The 26,535-nt window shown below is 45.3% G+C and overlaps 1 protein-coding gene across 3 annotated transcripts in view; it reads left to right on the top strand.

Annotated features, from left to right (window-relative positions):
• Positions 1–26,535, top strand: part of LOC145350839 (ribosome-binding protein 1-like) — a 108,947-nt gene that overhangs the window by 12,052 nt on the left and 70,360 nt on the right. For all 3 annotated transcript variants that reach the window (XM_080200194.1, XM_080200195.1, XM_080200193.1), the window contains exon 2: positions 11,895–12,606. In XM_080200194.1, coding sequence (XP_080056320.1) covers positions 11,925–12,606 — 682 coding nt within the window. In that variant the 5' untranslated portion in view covers positions 11,895–11,924. The remainder of the gene's footprint in view (positions 1–11,894; positions 12,607–26,535) is intronic.

The raw sequence follows: 26,535 nt of genomic DNA, 5'->3' as shown, positions 1-26,535 counted from the left end.
GAAATTAAGGAGATTAATCCAGGTTCACCAAACCGCTTAGCAACTCTTGTATGTTATCTTATTAATGAAATCTGTCAAAATATAAGAAATATGAAGCTTTTTGAAGGGATTCCACAGTCGCCAGATAAGCCATGAATGAACTATTCAAAAGGTATTTGATGCCACGGTCAGTATGTTACAGGAGGGATGCAACAATGACGCTGCAGAGAAGCAAAAAGAGCTCATTGTAGAAGAGGCTGATTGGTGATTACTTAGGAAGCAAATATATCGTACTGTTTCTATACAACGGAAAAGACCACTGCCTGTAGTTCCCAAAACCAGTGGGGAGTTACATAGGAACAAAACTAGTACATTCAAGGCCTGTTCTGTCATTGAACTAGAACATGTCTGATCGGTATGTTAATTGCACCCATCCTACCTGCCTTTGCCCATATATGTTGCTATCCATCTCTGACATCAGTAGCCTCTGGAGTGCGAATTCCAGATTTCCACTGCCCTGTTGAGACTAAATTTGTCAGTAGCTGTTTCGGGGCAGCAGGCTCAGTGATGAACCATGAAGGACAGGCCTCTGAACCATCCTGAAGTGGGATCTTTGGGCCTCATTGTCTTCAGAGCTTATGGTGCCCAATGTAATTGACCAGTTGGAGTTGGACTAATTTCAGATTGAGGTAAGACTTGCGCCTTCTGGCTCCACATTGCGGTAGGTGCTTAAAAAAAACTTACCGGATGGTTTCCTTGGCAATGTTCAGTGGTCCCTTTGTAAGGGCTGTTGTTATTTTTTTTTAAACTGTTTGGAGCATATCCAGTTTAAACTTCCAATAGCTATCTTTAAAAAAAAGTGGCAAACGTGTCCTGAAGCTGGTCCTTTAATAAACATTTTAGCGGTGGCCTGAATGCATGCATACATCAAATGGGGGCTGCCATAATACTAAATTCATAATTGTTGCAGTGGTTCTATTATTTCTTGTCCTTTTAATTAGTCACAAGTAGGCTTACATTAACACTGCAATGAAGTTACTGTGAAAATCCCCTAGCCGCCACACTCCGGTGCCTGTTCCGATACACTGAGAGGGAATTTAGCACAGCCAGTGCACCTAACCCAGCAAGTCTTTCGGAATGTGAGAGGAAACAGGAGCACCCGGAGGAAACCCACTTAGACACAGGGAGAACGTGCACATTCCGCACAGACAATGACCCAAGCTGGGAATTGAACCCGGGCCCCTGACACTGAGGCAGCAGTGCCTAGCACTGTGCCATCTTTTGTGTTATAACAAACTATTGTGATTATAATCAGGTTATCTTTGTAGGTGTTAGTGATAGAAATTAGTGCCAGCATTCCAGATATTTTTGGTAACAAAACCATGAGGTAGTTTTTCAAATCCGTGCTGCGCCTCACTCAATACTGTTGGCAGATCTCTTTTTTTAAGTTGTGTTATCCAGGTTGCTTTGATATAGGGCATATTCAGCATGCAAATGATAGTGTTCCATATTAAATATAGACACGCATCATCACAACCTATATTTATCCAGTGCCTTCAGGGTAGTAAAACATCCCAAGATCGGAGGAACTCAGAATTCTTAGATGGTTGCGGGGCTGGAGGAGCATACAGAAATCAGGAGAACAATTATTCCTGCAGTACTGTAAATGGGGTCGTATTCTGTATCTGGTTATGTTGTTTGACTTGATTTATTATTGGGACACAGTGAAAAGTATTGTTTCTTGTGCGCTAAATAGACAAAACATGCCATCATAGAGTAAAAAGGGGAGAAGGAAAGGATAGGGTGCAGAATATAGTGTTGCAGTTACAAATACGGTGAAGAGAAAGATCAGCTTAATATATAATAGGTCCATTCAAAAGTCTGATGGCAGCTTGAGTTGGTTGGTAGGTCAGCTGTGTCTTTTTCTTGATGGAAGAAGGTGGAAGAGAATATGCTTGGGGTGCATGGGGTCCTTTATTATGCTGGCTGCTTTTCCGAGGAAGTGGGATGTGTAGATGGAGTTAGTGGGTGGGAGACTGGTTTGTGTGATGGACTGGGCTACGTTCACAACCCTTTGTAGTTTTCTGCAGCCTTGGTCAGAGCAGGAGCCACACCAAGCTCTGACACATCTGGAAAGGATGCTGTCAATGGTGCATCTGTAAAAATTGGTGAATGGCGTCATGGACATGCCAAATTTCCTTTGCCTTTTGAGAAAGTAGAGGCGTTGGTGGGCTTTCCTAACTATAGCATTAGTGTGGAGGGACCAGGACAGATCATTGGTGATCTGGACACCTAGAAACCTGAATACGGGGGCATGTTCACTGTTACATCTCCTAAAGTCAGACACAATCTCCTGGAACCTCAAAACACTCTATTCTGTGTGGAAAAATACCCTAAAAATTATTTTATTGAGTGGAGGGAGAAAGAGAGATGGTAACAGCCTGCCAGGGTGAAAGGGAGCAAGATGTAAAAAGGCCTTATTTGGTTGGGGGTGGGGGGGTGAGGTGGGGGATGCGGGGAGGAGGAGAGAGTAGGGAGTGTATGAAAGAGAGCAAGCGGTAACCTTGCCTGGGAGCAGTGAGAATGAACCTGCTGAAAATTTGGAGAAACCAGAACCCAAATGGACGGACCAGGTGGGGTTTTTCTGGTACAGTGGGACCAGAGAGATTGATTGGGCCCACATTCTGGTGCATTATCTCCATCCAGAGGCCAATGCCCAGGGAGACCTACTGATATATATTAAAGAGTTGCAGAGGAAGAGATTTTAGCAAAATGGTAGGGTGATGGATGAAAAGTTGTTTAATAAAAAGGCTTTGCTTTTGCCGTGTATCTCTTGAATGTCCTTTAACACCGAGTAAATTGCCTGTGGCATTTCCCATTATTTATCACTGAATGTAACCTCTGTTTATGTATGAAATGTGACAAATTTGGGAGGCTTCAGAAATTTGCTCCACAGAGACAGCCAGTGGTCAGAGCCCGCAACTACACCATGAAAGTTGACACAACAAGTTAAATTGGAACTGTTGACATAGCAGTTCAGAAAGATAAAAAGTTGCACACAATTGTGACCAAAGACCTGTGGCAACAGGAATGAAGGTTTGCAGACAGAAAATGTGTCCTCCACAAGACTTTAATGAACTTGATTTAATCTCTCCTGCATTCCAGTCTGCCCCTGATCTAACACCTCCCTCGTTTATAACAGCATAAAACACATCACGTTTCTACCTCCCTTCAGTTTCAAGAAGAGTCAGATTAGACTGTAAATGTTAACTCTTCTCCACAGCTGCTGTCAGACCTGCTGAGTTTTTCCAGCACTTTCTGTTTTTATCTAACGTGTTTGTAATGTATATTAAGTGAACTGTGCATGCTCTTTGTTGACTAATGCAAAGAAAAACCCCTCCACGTTGAGGTTTTACACTCGGTTGTGAATATTCCACAATTCCTGGGATTGTTGTTTTCCATTCCTGTAAGGTTCTGCTTTTCTGTTCCCCATGTTGGGATGGCACAGCTGACAGACATGCCAGGAAGGTTGTCAGATTTAATTTCCAATCAGTTTGCTAGGATTTGAAACTACTTCCTAAGCACCTATTGACTTCCTGCTCCCTCAGATGAGCAACCCAGGATCTGCAAAGTTAGCCTCCTGGAAAAACAGAGTGCAAGAGTAATTTTAGTGCAAGGAAACCAGAATGAGTTTATTGAGTCTCCATTGTTTGTTGACTGTCCAGTATCTTGCATGTTTGCTACTAGAATGACTGACTTATTTCCCCCCTCCTCTCCTGAAGACATTGATCTCTGCTTGGGTGGGTATGATTCTGTGGGTGTTAGCAACTCTCATCCAAATGACCATTCTTTATGTGTGAACCTTAGAAAGAGGGTGTGGATTTGATGAACATTGGATGGGTGGTGGGCAGCCAGCATAGCTGTGCCCAGTCCAGTCTTAAATTGAGGTCTCCAGATTAGCACTAGACCTAGAAGACATAGTCTAAGTTAGGAGTCTCCCACTTAAGACTGGGATGAGCAGAATTGTTTACTGTGAGGGTCGAACGTGGGATTCCCTTCCCCTGAGATCTGTGGAGATTGGACCATTGATTATACTCGAAGCTGAATTCTATAGACTTTTGATCAACAAGGGTCGGGGGAGCAGACAGGAAAGGGGAATTCAGGCCACAGTCAGATCAGCTGTGGTCTTATCGCATGGTGGGCTAGGCTCTAGAGGCTGAATGGCCTTCTCCCACTCCCCATTCTTGTGTAGTTGTGTTCTTGTCCTGCCCTTTGAGCGGTGTGTTAAAACAAGGCTCTGCCTTCTCAGATGAAAAGTGAGATCCTTTGGACTATGTTGAAGAAGAGCAATGGAGTTCTACCCAGTGTTGTGGCCAGTGTTTATTCTTTAATCAACGTGGCTGGAACAGATCATTACTGAGTTGTTTGTGAGAACTTACTGTGAGAAAAGTGGCCATTGTGCTCCGCATTACTTCAATAAAAAGTTACTTCATTGCCTATAAAGTGCTGTGGAGTATCTTGTGATTGTGAAATCCTGGATTGTTATGGAATCGAAGTGTTAATCAGAAGCACCACACTGACATAGCATGAAGTGCTGCTCCGAGGGAAATGTGCGTGTGTACAAGGAGGAGTGATTTGGACGGTATAATTAGGGATTTAATCAGATTAATGGAGCTGTCTAGCCTGCGTCCGGTGAGTTATTAATGATGGATTTTGTAATATGTCTAGGGCACGCTTTGCCAAGGATCCTTAGCGAGCTAAAGCTCCTTCAAAGAGAAATGAATAAATGTTTAAAGAAACAGAGAGGGTGCTCCTAGTCAGGTGGGCTTGATCTCATCAGTGACTTCAAAGCAGAAAATGACACCGTTGCAGCAATGATCTCTGGTGAGGATCTGCTTCAGAGGATGTCCTCATGTTCCAGCCGGTTTCCATGCCGACGCATGTTACAAGGGCAACAACAAACAGCCCCTGAGCTCTTCAGAGGATGACTGGGAGTCGTCACTGTGTTCACCTCAAAACAAATGCTGGAAATGCAACAGTCCCCCTAGGGTCTGCCAGGCAGGGTAAAGAGGAAAAAGAAACACACCTTGAAAACCCGACTCTGGATGAAATCAAACCTGTTTTGACAGCATCCCAATGAAAGGAGCTGTGTATCTTTATTGGTGATTGCAATTGCCTAAATTTTCCAGCGCCAAGAATCACAGTAAGCTGGCATTGCAACCCTTCACTTCTGGGACATAGGTATGGTTCTATGCTGGAATGACAGGATATAAATGGTCTCCCCTATTTGTAAATCTCCTGTGCTGTGAGTTTAAATATCCTCACCACTGTTCCTATGCACAATAAAAAACTTACACAATAGGCAGAATTTTCCAGACCACAGATGGGTTTAATAGTGGGTTTGTCAACTTTGACGGAGATCAGGTGAGCCAGAAAGCGAGTGCGTTGGGATTTGTTGAGATTTAAGATTACCACATGATTAGGATGCCATCAACTGCACTCGTGGTTCTTAAATCTCCTTGGCAACAACCAGTACATGAACAGCAGAGGCTCCCACTCTGTGTTCAGCTGGCTTATGACCCCATAAAAAAAGGATCATGCAGGTTTCTGTCCATGATTTGTACATCCTCAGCAGGTCTCAGATCCATGACATCTTCCAGGGACAACACCAGGCTGTAGGGTTCATGCCTCTGGGTCAAGGGCTACCCACAAAGGATGTACCTGATGACACTGCAACCTTGTGATAGAAAAAATCTGGATGATGAGGAGATGGAAAGTGCACATATCCTTGTCCTGTGAGGAGAATGAGGTCTGGAAGGACACGGGCAAAGAAGCCATTGCACTAGCCAGCCAAGGCAGCCATGTTCTTGAGACCCTTATTGCCACAGGATTCCAGGAGGAGGAGGATGAGATGCAGTGAGGACACTCCTGAGACCCTCATTGCATCTGGGAACATCTAGTTGAGGGCAGCACAGATATGCTGTCTGAAGAGGGTCATGTCATGGAGACACTGCTGAGATACAGCGGACACATAGACTTCAACAGCCTTTGGTCTTTTGGCAGCTTTCATTAGCTGTTTCCTTCAGCAACGGACTTTCACCTGTCAGGAATACTGAAGAGATGGGTGGGGGTTGCCCCACGTCTAAGATGCTGAGAGCACACAGAGAACATCACAAAACCCTGTGACACTTGAGTATGAGATTCTTGCAGCAAATTCAAGGCACATTGAGGTGCAAGCCTCATTGATCTAGAGAGTATCAGACAATCACTGTGCTGAGAAGGTTACACACTGCGCAGGGGTGAGGCCCTGCACTGAGACACTTTCACAAACACTGCTCATCAAAACAAGGTGTGTTACACTCTTGGGAGTGTATTTACACTGACCAACATTATGTATGAGTAATTAACACCCATGTCAATGTTGTGCAACCACATCTTGTTGACACTTCTAACCCTGTCGCTACATCTTGATGCATTCCTAACATCCACAGTGGAGGTGGAGGCAGCCTGCCAACTGCTACGCCCTGGTGTCTGTGATGATCTTGGCAGGTATTCTTTGGAGGGCTGAGATCTGGGGAGCTCAGCCTGTTTTCAGGGTGCTGCTGTAGAGCTAGATTGCTGGGTCACAGGAAGAGGGGATTTGAATGGGTCAGACACTGGGAGTCACTTGGGTGGATGGCTCCGAGGTGTGCATTTGCTGATCTCCTTCCCTGAGGGCCCCTGGCTGCCTCTGAGAGGGAGGGGAAGCTGGAGTGAGCCTGAAATGTCTTTCCTTAACCCCTTCAGCATTGATTCTGTTAGATGTCAGCATTGTACCTCAGTGATGGAGTGCAGTTCCTGTCGCAATGCAGGACCAATGTCCTGGACCCAGGTCTCCACAGTGGTCACTACTGTGCCAGTGTTGACCTCAGTGCATTGGCATGCCAGTGCTATCACCTTGCTCTGAAGGTGGATATACTCCTCCATCGTGCCTTGCAATCTGAAGAGTGCAGCAAACATTCTTGCCTGATTTTTCTCACTTCCTCTTTGGAGCTTCAGGGACTGAGTCCAGAGGCTCATCACCTGATTTGGACTCAGCAGATTCCTGATCTCCAGCCGTCCTCTGAGTGCCGGCACTCTGGGGATGCCCCAACTCCCATCGATCGTAGATCAGATAATCTCATTCGATGGCAGCTCAAGGGACTCTATTGCTCACTCTTCCATGTACATTTCCTCTGTGGATCCTCATCCTGTCCACGACAGCAGTCACCATCTACACATGCCGTGTGCTGTGTTCACCGGATTGTGACCCCGTTACTGTACAGCTAGCTCCCACTGAGGTGTGTGTGTCTTTGTGGTGGATGGAGTGAGCGCTGTGAAGGGTCTTCAGTGCTGGTTTCTGTGGGTTCCTCTTCCATTGTGCTGTCGGGGCTGGAGTCGAGAACCTGGTTCATGGATCCCCTCAGATATTCCCAGATGGACCACCGTAGGAAAAGAGAGATTATTAGTGCGTGACAGGGGTCTGAGAAACAGGAGACATCACTCGCAGTATGGTTATTTGATGGATGTTACAATGCTGGATCCTCGCTTGGTTGAGCATTGGTGACCTCACCATTAGCACAAGGATTGCCCACATCCTCCCGACCAACCGAATGCTTAATTTTCAAAGACTGTCAGGACCTTGAATTCGGCCATCCTTCGCCAGTCTGAGACCGCTTTTGTGATGTGTCAGCTTGTCCTGCATGAAGACAGATGGAGAAAATGGGAAGCAGAATCTCTACAGGCCAGATAAGAAGAATGCCCAGTAAGTGTGGATGGTTATTACTGCCGTGGACAGGATGAGGATCCACAGAGGAAATGTACGTGGGAGACTGAGCGATAGAGTCCCTTGAGCTACCATTGAATGAGATCCTGTGGATGTGTGAGTTAAGAGAGATGACGAGAGTGACTTACCCTGACAGAACGGAGAAGATCATTCATCCTCTCTTTGCATTGGTTGGCTGCCCTGTTTTGGAGTGCGTTGGCGTGGTCTGCCGTGCTGGGTTGGTGAGCTTGCTTGCTGCCTAGAGCAAGGGTAGAGAACATCACGATGTGCATCCATTGCATCCAGTAAATGTTCAAGGGAGGCATCAGTAAATTTGGGGGCTGCATGTTTCTGAGCTTTGGCAGCCATCAGTTTCCAGCAGCTTTCTAACCCTTGGAGGGTTGTAGCTCTCTGCAGGAGCGGTTTTTAGATGTAGCGCCTGGATTGCTGAAGCTCTTGACGTCAGAGGCTGTCCAGTCAGTGATCCAAAGTAAAACCCATGCCGCTGATTTCTTTTTTAATAAAGTTCCACGTAATATTCTGCCATTGCCATTGGCAGGTTAAGTACTGATTTCCCCGCCTGACATTGGACTTTGCTGATTACAGAGAAACTTCTACCCTTCTGGAGGTAAATTTCTCCTTTAACTGGGGGTAGGTTGATGTTTGGACACCTTTTAAGAATGGCGTCCAGGTGTGATAACAGGGCAGGAGCCATCCAGCCTGCCCTATCACACTAAACACTGGGAAACCCCCGACTGCATAATTAATTAGACCAGAGACGTGCGATACAGTGTGAATTCCCGCTGATCTCCATGGGAGGAAATTTTGCCTGTTACCACGGACTTAGTGCTGGAGTGGCAAGTTCCGCCTAATGATTAACAATTCAGTCGCACTCACCTCACACCTATAGAAAAAGCTACTTGTATTTATGGCACCAGGGATAAGGGATGTCAGTTATGCAAAAGATACTGGAGAAGTTTGTTTGACCTCAGCAGAGAAGGTTACGGGGCGGTTTGATAGATGTGTTTAAAGGGTTTTGATAGAGTTGACCGGGATACTTGATCTCCTGGCACGTGGGTCAGTAACCAGAGGACACAGATTTGGGATAATTGGTGAAATAAAAACGAAGGGGTTTGTGAGGAAAACTTGTTCTTGCAGTAAATTGTTGCGATCTGGAATGCACAACTGAAAGGTTGGCAGAAGTAAACTCAGCAGTAACTTTCAGACAAGAATTTGATAAATATTTCAAAAGCAAACATTTACAGGGTTAAGGGGCAAGAATGAGACCAATTAGACGCTCTTTTAAAGAGCGGACCTAGGCAGCCCTGGGCCTATGGATGTGTGATTCTATGTATTTTATTCCGGCCTTATGGTAATCAAAAGCACTGGAGACATTTCATGCTATGTGAACTGACAGACCCAGGCAATCCGTTCTATCCTATTGGTGGGCAGCCAGCGGTGTAGTGGTATAGTCATTGGATTAATAATTGGGAGACCTGGGTTCGAATCCCACCACGGTAGATTGTGAAATTTGAATTCAATAAAAATCTGAAGTGTAAAGTTACTAATATTGAAGTTGTGAACTTTGCTGACACTAGGCTTACCTATCCCCTTTATAAAACTCTAACGTTCAGGAGACTGTACCTGTTTTTAAGGTTAAAACAATCTAAATAATGCATTAGTCTTCCCGTGGCATTCCGTCAGTCAATGATTTTATTTTGGAGAGAGGAGCACTGCTTCATGTCTGGTTTGGCCGTTGGGAGATGGGAGAAGGTTTGTAAAAGTCCCCGTCAGCACTTCACCAATGGGTGGGTGTGAAATCAGGAGGCAGTGCAAGATCGTACGATTAACAGTATCCTGAAGTCTTAACACTGTGTCGGCACTGTTGAGTGGGAGGATTGAGTAACTCATATTTACACACCGTGTCTGACCCAGTGCAACCCTTGCCCACGCTCCTGATTAGATCTTTTCAGTGATCCAAATTTTTGATTAGAGGAATGCTCATTGTTTTCCGTCCCCCCTCCACCCCCCAACCCCTTTCCAAACTGACGATGGGGAAGGCAGAAATTTTCCGGTTGTCGAAGAAAATTGTACACGTCAAATTATAGAACGGTTGGCCCTAATTCTGAGGAGGCCCAGACGGTCCAAACATACCTTGCAGGAATGCTGACCTCTGCATGTGTGCTTAAGTTGCTAGCTTGCTTTGTTCCCTTTTGTAAGAACTGACCTGTTTGTAAATAGTGTTGACTCTTCCTTCCTCCCTGTCTCTCTGAAGCAGGTTTTTTTTTTGCAGTTTCAAATCAGCAGAGTTTTTGGAGAGGGGGCCTCTGGTATTTCTTGATTGAAAGCACCAAGGACTTAAAATTCCGAACTCTCGGACTCTGAACTGGAAGGCTTGGCTCCAGCGCAACACTGGCCAGAATAAATATTTACTTTTCTGCAGCAAGGGTGGAAAGAGCTGGAAAATGCAGTCAACACGTGAACGTTTTCTTTATTTAGTAATTGGATTGTGAGCTTCTAGAATTTATTAGTGTAGCTGACGGAGACTCAGATTTATAAAATCAGCATTGCCTCACATCAGCTAAACCTTGCATCAAATAAAGCTTCTGACTGTCGCACAAATGTTTCAATTTGCAAGACTTGCTTTATAATGTCAGCCCATTATCGCAGTCCTTGTAGTGTCTTTACGCTACGATTATACAATGGGTTTGCTTGTTGCCAAGTCATGGTGTAGCTGGGACCTGAATCTAGCCCCTACTCGACTCTAAAATTCAGCTGTCTTAGAAGCCCCGTAGGAGGAGGCAGATACTCACCCCCTGCTTGACGAGGAGTACCCCAGATTCCACTCACTGAGCCTGGCCCCGCACTGTTCTGGAGTATTGACACTCCTATAGTTCTAACGGAGAATTGAGCAGATTCTGCACTGTGTTCTTCAAGAATTATTTTGTTAAAAAGCAATTAGGGTGGCACAGTGGTGAGCACTGGTGCCTCACAGTGCCAGGGAACCGAGTTCAATTCCTGCCTTGAGTCACTGTCTGCAGGGAGTCTGCACATCCTTCCCATGTCTGCATGGGTTTCCTCCCACAGTCTGAAAGATGTGCAGGTTAGGTGGATTGGCCATGCTAAATTCTCCATCAGTGTACCCAAACAGATGCCGGAGTGTGGCGACTGGAGGATTTTCACAGTAACTTCATTGTAGTTACATTAACATTGTAGTTAATGTAAGCCTACTTTTGACACTAATAAATAAACTTGAAATTAAATTTGCACTGATATAGCATGTTTAACCACCCCAGGCCACCCCCAAAGCAGATTTACAGACCATTGGGTACTTTTTGAAATGTAGGAAATGTGGCAGCTGATTTGTGCACATTAGGCTTTCACAAGCAGCAGTAAGGTGAGTGATAGATAATGGACTGGATTCTCCAGCCTCACCCGCGGCTGGGATTTTCTGGTCCCGCTGCAGTGAATGGAGATTTGGCTGAGCACCAAATTCTCCATTCTCACTGGCAGCGGTGGTGAGGTGAGAATGCTGGGCAGCGGGTTTTTACAGGTTGGTTGGGGCTTGAACCTGCTGACTCTCAGGCAGGAGGGCTAGCCACTGAGTCAAGGTGGACACATGGGGAGAGTTCCGCCGACATGATATCCAGCTCAACCTCCTGCAGTCTCAGGCAACTCGGTCACAGAGGGAGGAATCACACACCACTGCTATGTGCTTCGGGGCTAGAAGGTCACCCAGAGGATAAGACAAACACCAATTACACGGAGCTAATCTGGTGGAGGAATGGAGAAAGGAGGAGATGAGTGGGATGTTGAGGAATTACAGGGAGCTGGGTGTGGGGTGGAGGCAGGGGAAATAAGTAGGTAATGATAAGGAGCTAGCCTGGCCCAGTGGGTGGTGTTCAGGCCTCCAAGTAAAAAGCTTTGGGTTCAAGTCCTTCACAGCAGCTTCCTTGGCTGTAAAGCATTTTGGGGTATCCTCACACAATGAGATGTGATGGATAAATGCAAGTCTTTCTGACAACATTTTCTTTCCTTCCTTCGTTTAATATTTCATTGCCCAGGTCGATTGTCATTATTAAGTGAAAAGTCCATGTCTAAATCTATGCTAATCTTGCATTTTGCTTTCCAGTTTTGATACAGAAAGAACCTTTCACCAAACATGGATATCTACGACCCTCAAACCTTGGGCTTCATGGTGTTCGGAGGCTTCATGGTCATCTCTGCCATTGGAATCTTCTTGGTGTCCACCTTCTCCATGAAGGAAACCTCTTATGAAGAAGCCTTGGCAAAACAGAAGAAAGAACAGGAGAAGGCTCAACAGGTTAAGTCAGAAAAGAAGAAGAAGGAGAAATCCGTGGAGAAGAAAGGAAAGCCAAAGAAGAGAGACGAGAAACCCAACGGGAGAATTCCGGAATCTGAGCCAGTGCAGGAGGTCTCGGAGGCAGAGGTCGAAGTTGAACCCGTTATTGTGCCAACTATTGAGCCTCCGATTGTGGCGGTTTCTTCCCCTCCTCCTCCAGAGTCTTCTCCCCCAGCATCCAAAGAAAGGAGGAAGAAGGAAAAAAAGATTGCCAAAGTCGAGCCTGCCCCAAGTCCTGCTTCAGCCCACGCTTCAGTCAGCGCCTCCTCGAAGCAAGCTGCTGTACCCATGGTGGAGACGGTTACCAGGGAAGTGCCTGTGATGGCAGTGCCCCCGGTCGGTGCCCAGCAGGCTGCTCCCACCACTACTACTCCTTCCACTGTGGCTGCCAAAAAGAGTGATGTAACTGCCAATCAAGATGAACCAAAGCAAGATGCTCCAGCCAAGAAGAAGATTGCACCTAAGAAAAAGTCTGAGCCTAGTAAGTATTCTAAAATCAATATGTTTTTTTTCCCCTGGTATTGAATCTTTCACCATTCCCAAATAGTTGGCATTATCTCTCGTGCATCTGTCTCCATCATTTTTGCGAAATACGTTTGGAAATGTCTTGAACTTTTTCCAACTCTGATAAATAAAAGAGCTTTCATTATATTAGCATCTTTCACAACTTCAATGTTCCAAAGCACACTGCAGCCAGTGTGGTGCTTGGGAAGTGTAGTCACTGCTGTAACACAGAAAAAAATAAACATCTAGTCATGGCACAGCAAGATCCCAAGTGATTGGTTAATGACCAGAAATTCTATTTTTGTGATGATTAATGGCCAGCACACTTGCCCCTGCTCTTCAAAATAGCTCTTTGAAATCATTAGCATCCATCTGAGATCTCAGGGCCTCAGTTTAAAGCCTCACTGCAAAGACAGTACCTCTGACTCTGCAGCACTCCCTCAGTATTGCAGTGGAACATTGCCTTGGAATCTGTGTTTAAATCTCTGGACATGAGCACATGACTTCTAGTTTAAGTTTAATTGTTAGTGTCACAAGTAGGCTTACATTAATGCTGCTATGAAGTTACTGTGAAAATCCCCTAGTTACCACACTCTGGTGTCTGTTTGGGAACACTGAGGGAGAATTTAGCATGGCCAATGCATCCACCAGTACGTCTTTCGGATTGTGGAAGGAAACAGGAGCACCTGAGGAAACCCATGCAGACACAGGAAGAATGTGCAGACTCCACACAGACAGGACCCAAGATGGGAATTGAACCCGGGTCCCTGGTGCTGAGGGGCAGCAGTGCTAACCACTGTGCCACTGTGATGCTTTTGACTTAGACGAAGTGCTACTGTCCAAGTAAACTGACTATTATACTAATCTTTTACAGCAGAAAATTTTAAAAAAACACAGGAAACCAAAAGTACTCACTCCACCTATTTCTCCCAGTTGTCTTTGAAATGTTTCATATATTAAGAGGTGGGTGTACTGTGCTGTGTAAATGTGGTTTGAATTAATTTAACTTGATTTTCTTCAATAATCCTCAGGATTTTTAGAAATTTGTGCTGTCCTAGTATAATGTTATGACTGACATTACCACACTGGAAGTTCTATCCAAACCCACTTACTGTGAAAACTTGGTCCGCATTATTTTAATTTTTGAATGTCTTGGGATCCCTTGTGAGGATCTGTTCCAATCTCATTTTGCTGTCTTTTAAATGGAGAAAGATTTGTAACACCACATTGGCAAAATAGCCAACTTTTGCTGAAGCGCTTCCTTCAAACTTAAAATTCCTGAAAAGATTGCAGAACTGAGAAAAGCATTGGAAAAAAGTCAGCTCAGGACAATCTCTCATCAATTCCAAATAATAGGTCAGCTATCAATCTGCAGAATATAAGGAATCCATCTGAGTGCAAGCCTTTCCTGTTTTCTACAGGAATGTTGGGAATGTTTCTTCACATTTGTAGTGAGTCCTCCACAAATATTAAAGAGCAAAGTTATATTTTCTTGATGGGCAGCACATTGGTTAGCACTGCTGACTTACACTGTCAGGGACCTGGGTTTGATTCCTGACTTGGGTTATTGTCTGTGCAGAGTCTGCACACTCTCCCCCTGTCTGTGTGGGTTTCCTCCGGAGGCTCCAATTTCCTCCCGCAGTCTGAAAGACATGCTGGTTAGGTACATTGGCCGTGCTAAATTCCCCTCAGTGTACCCGAACAGGTGTCAAAGTGTGGCGACTGGGGGATTTTCACAGTAACTTCATTACAATGTTACTTGTGGCACTAATAAATAAATTTCTTTAAAAAAAATTTAAACTTTTCAGCATGTTGCCCATGTTCAGTTTAATTTTGTCTTCATCTTTCCATTTCTTTATTTAATCATAAAACAGGAGAACGCTTTGATTGCTTACATTGTTACTGTTTCCCCCCCTCTTTGATATTGGTTTGATCCCAGTGAGGTCAAAGGTTTGGTGCCAAATGGAAGTCCTGGCGCCTGGAGCTGAAGTTGCTGTTAAAGGGGCATGTCATTGCATCCCTTTAAAAACCTTTATGTCGGAGGTCGTTTATTTCAGAGACTGAGGGGGCTAATGTAAATCTCATATAATTTAGTTATTGAAAGATTTGCCCTCGACTGAGTATTGCAGACTGGCACATTCCAAGGTCCAGGATTATGTGCTGAGCGACGCGCTCAAGCTTGAGCCACTCGCCGCAAAGGCATAATGGGGAAAGGCCACCGCGTAAAGCCTTTCAACCGAGGCAGGCCAAGGGCCCGGTAACTGCAGAATACCCTCGGCCTGCGTAACTATGTGCCAATCTGAAAAATAACAGCACACAGTAAAATCTGAGGCATGTGGGATGGATAGGATAGAGGTGGAGAGACTCTTCCCGCTCAGAAAGGACAGTAGGACTAGGGGGCACAGCCTCAAGAGAAAGGGGGGGCGGTTTAGAACGGAGTTGAGGAGGAACTTCTTCACTCAAAGGGTGGTGAATCTCTGGAATTCTCTGCCCGTTGAAGTGGCGGAGGCTGCCTCGCTAAATATTTTAAGACGCGGGTTGATGGGTTTTTGATAAGCGAGGGGATTAAGGGTTATGGGGAGAGGGCAGGAATGTGGAACTGAGCCACGACAGATCAGCCATGATCTTATTGAATGGCGGGGCAGGCTCGAAGGGCTAGATGGCCTACTCCTGCTCCTATTTCTTATGTTCTTATACCCACAACTCAGCCTGGTTACCATGGCGGATGTAGAATTTGCGGTTCAGTGATTATGATTTTGCCTTTAAGTCAGAAGGTTGTAGGTTCCAAGTTTCATTCTGGAGATGTTCAGTGCACATTGTCCTGGAGACTCATTACTGACTCAGATGGAAATGGTTGATGTCTGTATAACTGAAGAGGTTTATGCAAAATCATCACCTTAATCCTCTTGAGCGATATGATCTTCCACTAAAGAGGAGAACGGTTCATTCTGCCCTGGTGAGCGTTCAGTTGTTTGGTTGAAGACATGTCTGAATTGTCCACCCCCACCCTGTGTAATGTCCTGATGTGTGACTTTAACTTTTTCCACAGTGCGGTGATAGTGGAGCAGCAAAAGCACTTTGTGTCAATAAGTTCACACAGACACCTGCATGTAGACATACACACAGACACACACACTCCAAATGTCTATTGCTTCAGGTTACAACGAGAGGGGGATGATCAGGATTATTTGCTGGCTGGATGGGAAGGGCTGACATAAACTGGATGGGCTGAATGTCCTGCTTCCATTATGTAACTCCTGTGCGTTTATGGACAATGTCAATGTACATTTATATCAGATGAAAGACTGCCCTCTCAGGTAGGCATAAAAGACCCCTTGACAATATTTTGAAGAATTAACATTCATGCCACACAAGTGCCAGGCAATGACCATCTCCAACAAGAGCGAATCTAAGCCTCTCCCCTTGACACTTTATGGATGACTATCGCTGTACTCCCTTTGTCAACATTCTGGGGGTTACCGTTGACTAGAAAGTGAACTGGACTATCCATATAAATATTGTGGCTACAAGAGAAGGTTAAAGGCTGGGAATCCTGCAGTGATACCCCAGCTTCCCATTCTTAAAACCTGTTCACCATCTACAAGATGACATACTCTCCACTTGTTTGGATAAATGCAGCTTCAACAACACACAAGCTTGACACCATCATGGCACCCAATCCACCATCTGAAACACTTTTTCCCACCATCGCCAACACACAGTGGTGCAGTGCATGTCATCTACAAGATGCACTGCAGCAATTCAAGGCTCCTTCAATAGCACCTTCTAAACTCACAAGCTCTTCCACCTAGGAGGACAATAGCAGAAACTATACGGGAACACCACCACCTACAAATTCCCTTCCTCTCATGTGTGAGGCTCTTTAAGAAGATTGTTCTTTGTCTATCTCAGTCTCTTTTACCATCGATCTTTCCCCTTGGCATCAGACTTTCAAAATCATGATTTCTTATTCCATGCCCAAGAAATTCCAACCCTTGCTTCCTAACTTTGGTCAGCAGAGTTCCTTTGGTCTCAGGTTTTATTAGCATCTCTTCATTGGTAGTGTGACTTGTCCAGATATCTTTACTATTCACCTCTAAAGCCACAACCTACAGCCTCAGTTCTTCTCTGCATTGCTTCACTGATCCATAGAATCCCTACAGAAGGAGGCCATTCGGCCCACTGAGCCCGCACTGACAACAATCCCATCCAGGCCGTATCCCCATAAACCCACGTATTTACCCTGCCAGTGCCCCGGTACTAAGGGACAATTTAGCAAGGCCAATCCACCTAACCTGCGCATCTTTGGAGTGTGGGAGGAAACTGGAGCACCCAGAGGAAAACCATGCAAACAAGGGGAGAACATGCCGACCCCATACAGACAGTCACCCGAGGTCAGAATGGAACCCTGGTCCCTGGATCTGTGAAGCAGCTGCACCAACCACTGTGCTGCTGTGAGCATCCCAACACTCCCTTCCACATGCCAAAATTGGTGCTTTGTAACATTCCAGGATTCTGGCTGTGTCCATGGCTAATTTCAAATTTTTTTCACTTTTTGAAATGCATCTTTGGCCATTGCAGTCTTTTGTCTTGCTTCTTGGTCGCACTTACTGTCCAATGATAGCATATTTCGTAGGTGACAAAATTTGTCTACCAGTTCGATCTTTCGACTTTACACTAATGTCTTACGTTCTCATATGAACACTACTGGACATTTTGTTTTCTTACAGTTTATGCTCAGCTCTTTATTCTCTTTCACTCAGCCCTCTCCGTCCAAAGTCTTTTGCAGTTTCTGTTTAGAGTTTACAATAGGGCAGTGTCATCCGTGTAACTTTAATTATTATTACTAAAGTTGTGACCTCCAACAAAATATCCAGGAAGCCCTTCAACCTCTGAGAATATTTTCACTCAGCAAACTGAGTAAATCTCTATGGTCTTTTTGATAACATGCGCACATCAAGATAGTGGTTGGAATTTTCTCATTTTTTTTTTCAAACTGTCAATTCAGGCAGGAAAAGCAATGTGTACCCTGCCAGCCTTTTCTGCCGAATGTTTGACCACTCTTGGGAGGGGAAAAATGTCCAGGAGGCGGTTTCCAAGACTTGATACTGGTCTGTCCCATGAACAACTTAGACTCCTGAGAGATCACAATAATAATAAAAAAACTAATCACTAATCACGGTTAGGGACCGCCCCCCCCCCACACCACCACCACCACACCCCCCCAACCCCATTCCTTGTGTAGTTCAGTAACAGATTTAGGCTGATTATGAATCCAGCGATTCGCATTGGGACACTTTGCTATGTTAAAGGTGCTATATAAATGCAAGTTCCTGCCTGGGATTTTCCAGCCCAGCCTGCCACCAGGGTCTTCTGGTCCTGCCAAAAATCAATGGAGGCTTGCCTGGCTCACTGATTCACGACAGCGGGTTCTGCCACAGCTGAACCGGATAATCCCAGCCCCTGTCTTTACCCCCTTAGTGTCCCCTCTAATCAGCATTGTATACACGATTGATGCGACTCAGGAAGAGGAAGATCCAGTGAAAGTTGGTTAGTCTAAGGTAAGTTGGGGGAAAGCAGATGGGGATGAAATAGGTCTTGGGTCAGCACTCTTATTTTGAACCAAATTTCTTCTTCCTTTGACTTTCCACAGTGTTACATGGATTGTCAGTTCACCATTGTTTTGTTAGTACCAATTTCACCTGCACTGCTGCCTGATACATTTGGTATGATGGAAAGATTGGGGCGGGGGTGGTGGGGGGGTGTGGATGCGGTGAGGATAGAATCAGTTTGTGGTAATAGTCCTCCAAGTGGAAGAACGGGACACTGCTACTTTCTGATTAATGGACAATATACCAACAAACTGGTGAGGATGTATGGCTTTTGAAGTGTGTAGGACAAGATTCTCTGGACTTCCAGCCGTGTGTTTCCTGCCCGTGAGATATAGTGTGTTGTTTGCTAGCGGCAGGATTCTCTGGTCCTGCCACTATCAATGGGAATTCCAGTTAACGTCACCCAAGCCGGCGGGAAACTCAAGTTGCGCTGCTGACAGAACCGGAGAATCCAGCTGGCTCCAGTGGCTGGAGAATTACAATAAGAAGTCTCACAACACCAGGTTAGAGTCCAACAAGTTTATTTGATAGTAAACCCACAAGCTTTCAGAACGCTGTTCCTTCATTAGGTGAGTGGAAGTTCTGATCAGAAGCAGGACATATAAAGGCACACACAGTTTACAGAATACTGTTTAGAATGTGAGTCTTTACAGCTAATCTGTTATTCAAGTCTTAAAGGTGCAGACAATGTGAGTGGAGATAGCATTAAGCATAGTTTAAAAAGATGTGTATTGTCTCCAGACAGGACAGTAAGTGAGATGTTGCAAGTTCAGGCAAGTCATGGGGGTTACAGATAGTGTAACATGAATCCAAGATCCCGGTTGAGGCTGTCCTGATGTGTGCGGAACTTGGCTATCAGTCTCTGCTCAGCGACTCTGCGCTGTCGTGTGTTGTGAAGGTCGCCTTGGAGAACGCTTACCCGAAGATCAGAGGCTGAATGCCCGTGACCTTTGAAGTGTTCGTGAGCAGGAAGGGAACAGTCTTGCCTGGTGATTGTTGAGCGGTGTTCATTCACCCGTTGTCATAGCGTCTGCATGGTGTCCCCAATGTACTGTGCTTTGGGACATCCTTTCTCGCAGCGTATTAGGTAGACAACGTTGGCCGAGTTGCAAGAGTATGCGTCGTGTACCTGGTGGATGTTGTTCTCATGTGAGATGATGTCATCCATGTCGATGATCTGGCATGTCTTGCAGAGGTTGCTGTGGCAGGGTTGTGTGGTGTTGGCGAACACTTCAGCGGTCACTGGTATTTGGCTGCTGATCTTCGGGTAAGCGTTCTCCAAGGTGGCCTGCACGACACACAACAGCACAGAGTCGCTGAACAGAGACTGATAGCCAAGTTCTGCACACATGAGGACGGTCTCAAATGGGATCTTGGGTTCATGTCACACTATCTGTAACCCCCATGACTTGCCTGAACTTGCAACATCTCACTTACTGTCCTGTCTGAGACAATACACATCTTTTTAAACTATGCTTAATGCTATCTCCACTCACATTGTCTGCACCTTTAAGACTTGAATAACAGATTAGCTGTAAAGACTCACATTCTAATCAGTATTCTGTAAACTGTGTGTGCCTTTATATGTCCTGCTTCTGATCAGAACTTTCACTCACCTGACGAAGGAACGTTCCGAAAACTTGTGGGTTTACTATCAAATAAACTTGTTGGACTTTAACCTGGTGTTGTGAGACTTCTTCCTGTGTCTACCCCAGTCTAATGCCGGCATCTCCACATGGAGAATTACGGCCAAAGCATCTGAGCAAAAGTCCTGTTGGCAAGTCACAAATTATGAGAGAAAGTAACCTCCCTTTAAGGGTAGAATTCAAGTGCTGATTTCCTTGTTTGACAGAGTGGTAGCCATAGTGTGAACACCTTGCAATAAGTCCAATCTATTCACCCTCAAGAAAAGCAGGATCTGTAAAGCTTTCTGGAGAAGAGCAAGGACCGACTGTAGCTTGATCTTTTTCTTATATTGTTAAGTATACTGCACGGTGAAAGGTCAGGGATGAGCTTGCAGTTGCCCGCTTGGTAACTGATAATCCATTCAAGACTAATAGAAACTTTTGGACAAAGTGTGATCATGCTCGTACAGTTCAAAGAAAGTTCTTCTTGATGTCACTAATACGTTGGGGTGAGTGCAGGGACCTTGGGCTGCTGTGTACATATTTGGGTTTACATAGCACAACTTCGAGAGGCCTTCCCGGTTTTGTTTGCTGGTTTGGCACTTTGCCCAGCACAACCCTTCTCTCTCTCTCTCTCTCTCTCGCATACTAAGCAGTGGATGGAGGTGTAGGTTCAATGAGTTGATACCATCTATCCTGGCTGCCCTTTGTGTTTGCTCATGACTGTCTATGCTGTCGCGTCATTGGAGAGGAGAGCTGCGAGTTTGTTTGACTTTGGCCACATCTGGCCCACAGATTGGAGGCAAAGCAGTGATTAAAGTTCATTAACCCTATGAGCACCACATGTTTCTGTAACCAGAGGATGTGTGAAATTGCTTTTTAAAGAAATGGTGAAAGAATTCGCATTAACTCAGCACCTTTATTGCAAAACTGATTGCAAAAGTAGGGAGGTGATGCTTCAGTCGTACAGGGCACTGGTGAGACCACATCTGGAGTATTGTATACAGTAAGTGTCCAGCGGGGCAATTTTTTCTCACAGAGGGTGGTGAGTGTCTGGAACAAACTGCCAGATGTAGTAGTAGAGGCAGGTACAATAGTGTCTTTTAAAAAGCATTTAGATACATGGATAAGATGGGTATAGAGGGATATGGGCTAAATGCGGGCAATTGGGATTAGCTTAGGGGTTTAAAAAAAAAGGACAGCATGGACAAGTTGGGCCTAAGGGCCTGTTTCCATGGTGTAAACCTCTATGACACTATTCATCTCCTTATCTAAAGAAATGTGTAAATGCGGTACAACTCATTCGGAGAAGGTTTGCTAGACTACTACCAGGAATGAGTGGCCTGTCTTATGAGGAAAGATTGGAGAGGTTAGATTTGTATCCACTAGAGTTTAGAAGAGTAAGAGGTGACTTGATCAAAACCTTCAAGATCTTGAGGGTCTTGATAGAGTGGACGTGGAGAGGATGTCAGAGAATCTAGCACTTTGGAGTCACTGTTTAAAAATAAGGGGCCGCTCATTTAAGGCAGAGATGAGCCTCTGGAACTTCCGTTCATAGAATCCCTACAGCGCAGAAGGAGGCCATTAGGCCCATCTGGTCTGCACCAACCCTCCAAAGGAGCACTGTACCTAGACTCACTCTCCTGTCATATCCCTGTGACACTGTGCATTGATCATGGCCAATCCACCTAACCTGCACATCTTTAGACTGTGGGAGGAAACCGGTGCATCTGGAGGAAACCCACGCAGACATGGAGAGAACGTGCAAACTCCATCCAGACAGTCACCCAAGGCTGGAATCAAACTTGGCCACTGTATTGCACCACTCTTCCTCAGCAGAGAAAGCAGAATCTTTTAAATATTTTTAAGGCAGATCTAGATAGATTCTTGATGAACAAGGGGGTGAAAGATCGTCAGGGTAGGCAGGAATGTGGGATCGAGGTTCCATCAGATCAGCCATGATTGTATTGAATGGTGGAGCAGGCTTGAGGGGCCAAGTGGCCTACCTCTGCTCCTCATTGGTATGTATGTATGTTCTTTAACAATCTCAGGATTACCAAAGAACTCCATAGCCTGTGAAGTATTTTGTTTTTGAAGCGTAGTCATTGTTACAATGTAGGAAACTTAGTCATTATTGCACATCAATGTTCTACATATGGAAATGAGCTAAATCATTAGATTTTTTTGAATGATAAATATTGGTCAGGATAGGTGAACCCGCATGCTATTCCTTAAAATTGTGCAGTGATATTCTTAATGCCCACCTGAGAGGGCATTACTTCTGAAAGGTGGTATATTGGGTAGCGCAGCACTCCCTCAGTGCAGCCCTGATTTTGCATCCTCTGAAATGGAACTTGAGCTTGGAACACTCGAGAGTGTTGCCTCCGGAATCAGAGCTGACACGTTCCAATCCCACCGCTATCAGTGTTTCCCATTGTCCGCACCTTCCACTGCCGGGGAACCCAGGGTGGGGCAGGACGATCCCGCCAGCCGGAATATTTCAGCCATTATGGGGAACCACTCAATGTGAGGAATGGGGAGTGTTGAAGGCTTCCTCCTGCTGCCAAAGAAGTTCAGGTTGTAAGATCTGGTGTGATGTCTAGACCAGGCTAACACTCACTCCCTTTCATGCGCTCTCTCTCTCTTGCTCTCTCGCACTCTCTCTCTCTTCCTCCCTCTCCCTTTCTCTCTCTCTCTCTCTTTCTCTCTCTCTCTCTCTTTCATGTGCTCACAGTCTGTCTTCCCGTGGTGTGCTTGCCCTCTCTCATTCTTGAGTGCATTCTGTCCCTCTTGTATGTACATATTCTCTCTCTCGCCCTCTCTCACTCTCCTTTCTCTGATATGCTGCCTCTCTTTCATGCTTGATGGAATAATAAAACTTAGCTTATGTTGTTTTCTTCCTCCCCATTACCCAAGGGACATTGAAACTAATTTAGCGCACCTAAAGATGTCCTTGTTGATATCAGGTAAGTTGGCAGCAATCACCCATTGAAGCCTCAGTCTCCCGAACTTGCCTTTTTCCATTTTAATTGAATTCTGCTTTGTAGTCTTTGGTTATCAGAAGCATCAGTGTTGACCTGATTGCGCACCCACATTCAGCTTTAAGGAGAAATAGTGTTTGTTTGGTTACTGTCACATGAGTTGATAGGGGGGATGCAGCAAAATAATTTCCCTCTGGTGGGAAAATCAATGTGGGGGTGGAAGGGAGGCATGACCTTGAACGAGAGCTAGGAAAGATTGGGAAGCATGTACAAAAAGATATGGATGTTGGAAAATCTGTCTCCCGTAAGGACACTGGAGGTTTGTTGGAGCTTTCAAGATTGAGCTTGTGTGTTTTTGCTGGGTTAGGTATTAAGGGATGTGAAGCAAAGGTGGGTAAATGACATTGAGCTACATCCATCTTCCAGTTAATCTTGCAAACTTGAGGGGTTGAATGCTCTCCTCCCCTCCTCCTGTTCCTAAAGCAAATGTCAGAGAAATTTCAAACTAGCAGCTTGGTATAATTATAGGACAACCAACTCTCCGCGGTATGGTAAAATATGACAGGTAGCTTAGATCTCTAATAACAGGGTTGTTTTTACAGACAGTTAGCACAGAGGTTTTTAACAGACTGGCATTTGAATGTAACTGAGATGAAGTGATTGAGATGGTCATGTTTGGCGGCAGTGCTGTGGATTTGTTAACAGTAAGTGTTAAAGGACCATGGAAACTGTGAGGGAATGTCTGCTGAAAGAAAAAATGACTTGCATTTACACATTGGGCCCGATTTTACCATTTCCATTCTAAGTGCTGAATCTGGGCACAATTCAGATCTGACTTGGAAAACTGCTTTCAGGTGCTCCAATACGCACTTAACCTGAAAAAAAAATCGCGAGTCTGAATTGTGCTGTGGGTGGGGCTTATTGCAGCAGAAATGATCAGAGCTCTGAACTGCGCACGCGCAGTTAGAAAGAAATTGAAAATCGCGGCGCTGTCACATCGCTCCCAGGCTGCAAAAAGCAGATAAAGTGGCCCGGGAGAAAAAAGCAGAAGTGATGGCCCTCAGACACGGCTCCGCCTCGACAACATAGCTGTCCACCTATCCACCCACCCCCACTATCCAAACCGATCGTGACCACCCCATCCCCAAGAATGATCTGGTCTCCCCAATCTATCCTCCCTCTGCCCTCACCCCATCCACCAGAGAATAATCTCAACCGCCACCCCCCCGCCTCCCCCCCCGCCACCCTCCCCCAACAGCAGAGAATGACCTGGCCCCTCCCACTGCCACCACCACTGATCGGAGTCAGAGAGCTGTTGGAAGCTCTGAACTTACATCTTCAGAAAGTGGAGCACCTGAAACAGAACTTTTGCCAAGCATGTCTGTTTTGCGCCAAATCTGGATGTGCAAACGCAATGGCAAAGGGGGAAATGCTGGTAAAGTTGGGCGCAAATCAGATAGTGGCCATTCCCAGGCCTTGGTAAACTGGGCATCTGCACGAATGTGGGCACGGATCATGTTAATGGCTTCACGCCTGCCTTTACCATGTTTTCACACCCAAAAATGGACGTGTGGCAATGGTAAAATTTGGCCCATTTTGTCCCAAACTGGTCCACCGATGTAGTACGTCTGCAGTGTCGTTAGCTGTGTAATGCAGGAAATACAGCACTCTGTACATAGCAAGGCCCCTCAAACACCACTCTGATCAATAACCTGATTCACCCATTTCAGTGATGATGGTTGAGGGATAAATATTAGCCAGAACACCCAGTGAGACGTCCCCTGCTTCTTTAACGTGAGGGGATCTTTTATCTCCAGTTGAACAGGTCAAGAGGCTTTTTCCAAATCTGGAATCTCTCCCTCAGTAATGGAGTCGAAGTGTAGGCTTTAACTACAACTCTCGTTACTCTGGAGTGGAACTTGTACCTAGAGCCTTCTGACCTACATGAGAAAGTTACCACTGAGCCAGAACTTAATCAAAGGATTATTAAGCGGCTCACTAGACTATAGAAAATAAGGGGTATCTAGGCTGAACTTGAGGTTGACATGGTAGGACAGTGGTTATCACTGCTGCCTCACAACACCAGGGACCCGGGTTCTGTTCCGGCCTCGGGTGACTGTCCGTGTGGAGTTTGCATGTTCTCCCTGTGCCTGTGTGGGTTTCCTTTGGGTTCTCCAGTTTCCTCCCACACTCCAAAGATGAGCAGGTTAGGTTGATTGGCCGTGGTAAATTGCCCCTTGATGTCATGGGGATTAACAGGGTAAATACGTGGGGTTACGGGGATAGGGCCTGGATGGGATTGTTAGCGGTGCAGGTCGATGGGCTGAATGACCTCCTTCTGAACTGCAAGGATTCTATCATTCTATGATTCTATGAAAGAAAGATGTACCTTTATTCAAGTACTTCATGGTACAGGTATTTAAATTTTTAAAAATATTTTATTTATCAGTGGTGTGCATGCTGTCTTGTGCAGTAATTAAGGAAATTTTAAACTTTCTTTTAGAGCTGATCAGGTAATGGGAGAAGTGGGCTTCATCCAGGCGTGGCTGAGAGTTCATGACTGTCCTTTTATTGCAGATCCCCTCCCATTGCCAGTCCCAAGACAAGTAAAGTTGGTTTTCCAGTCTCTTGGGATGTTTTGCTCTGGCTAGTGTGCAGGGAGATTTTAACGGCTCGCTTGCTGGAAGTGATGTGGCAATGTACACCCTTGGACCCATTGATAAAGTTCTCACTGCTCTGATGCAATGGGAAGGGAAATGGCCGTTAATCCTATTAATGGTTTTTTGTCCTGTATCTGAAACCGTGTGTCACATCACAACAGAGACTGCACTTCAAAAATACTTCATATCAATCATAAAATGCCTTGGGCCTTACTGAGGTTGTGAAAGGTGCTATCTAAATGCCATGTAAAGTTCTTGTGCAACTTTAAGCTTTAATTCTGAATGTACACATGAAAGAAACAAACTGAACTGAACATAAAATCATAATTTATATTTTTTAAAAACATATTAATGTTGTTCAGTTCTTTTTAGGCACAGCTCAAGAGTTCTCCTTATTGTCACCATTTTCAATTGGTTTCAGCATCTGAAATAAAGTGAGAAAACATTAGTACCACATTAAAACCATTGTCATTAAAAACGTTATGAATGATGCTTTCAGATGCTGCTTTTGGTTGCTCCCGTCGCACGCACCCAGAATTATTGATATGTAAAGTTGCACAAGGAGCCTCTAAATGCCCTGTATAAAATACACCTTTTCACAATAAGCGCCTATTCCTGTGTGTGCACATTTGGAATCTCTGTCAAAGCTCTTTGTGGGGCCAGATGTCCGTCTCAGTTTGCTGATGCTTTTAAAATGCCTGGTTGCACTTCATTCAAGTTCCCTGCTCATATGAAAAATAATCACTGCTGCCAATTTAACCCTTTTTCAGCACTGATTGTAATCTTCTTCCAGTCAAGCCATGTTAAATCCAGGCCTTGTTGATTGGTAGCCCATCCACCACCTTTAAGCATTCACTTCCCCACCCCCCTCCCACTACTGGCACACCATAATTGCAATGTGTTCTGGGCTCCAGCTACAGCACCAGGCAATCCCTTGGTGCCACCTAATACAACATGGGCAGCACGGTAGCACAGTGGTTAGCACTGCTGCTTCACGGCTCCAAGGACCTGGGTTTGATTCCTGGCTT

This window comes from Carcharhinus amblyrhynchos, chromosome 12 (genome assembly GCF_965287045.1).
Source record: "Carcharhinus amblyrhynchos chromosome 12, sCarAmb.v2.hapA, whole genome shotgun sequence".
NCBI classification, from domain to species: Eukaryota; Metazoa; Chordata; class Chondrichthyes; order Carcharhiniformes; family Carcharhinidae; genus Carcharhinus; species Carcharhinus amblyrhynchos.
This window is presented reverse-complemented; position numbering and strand designations above follow the sequence as displayed.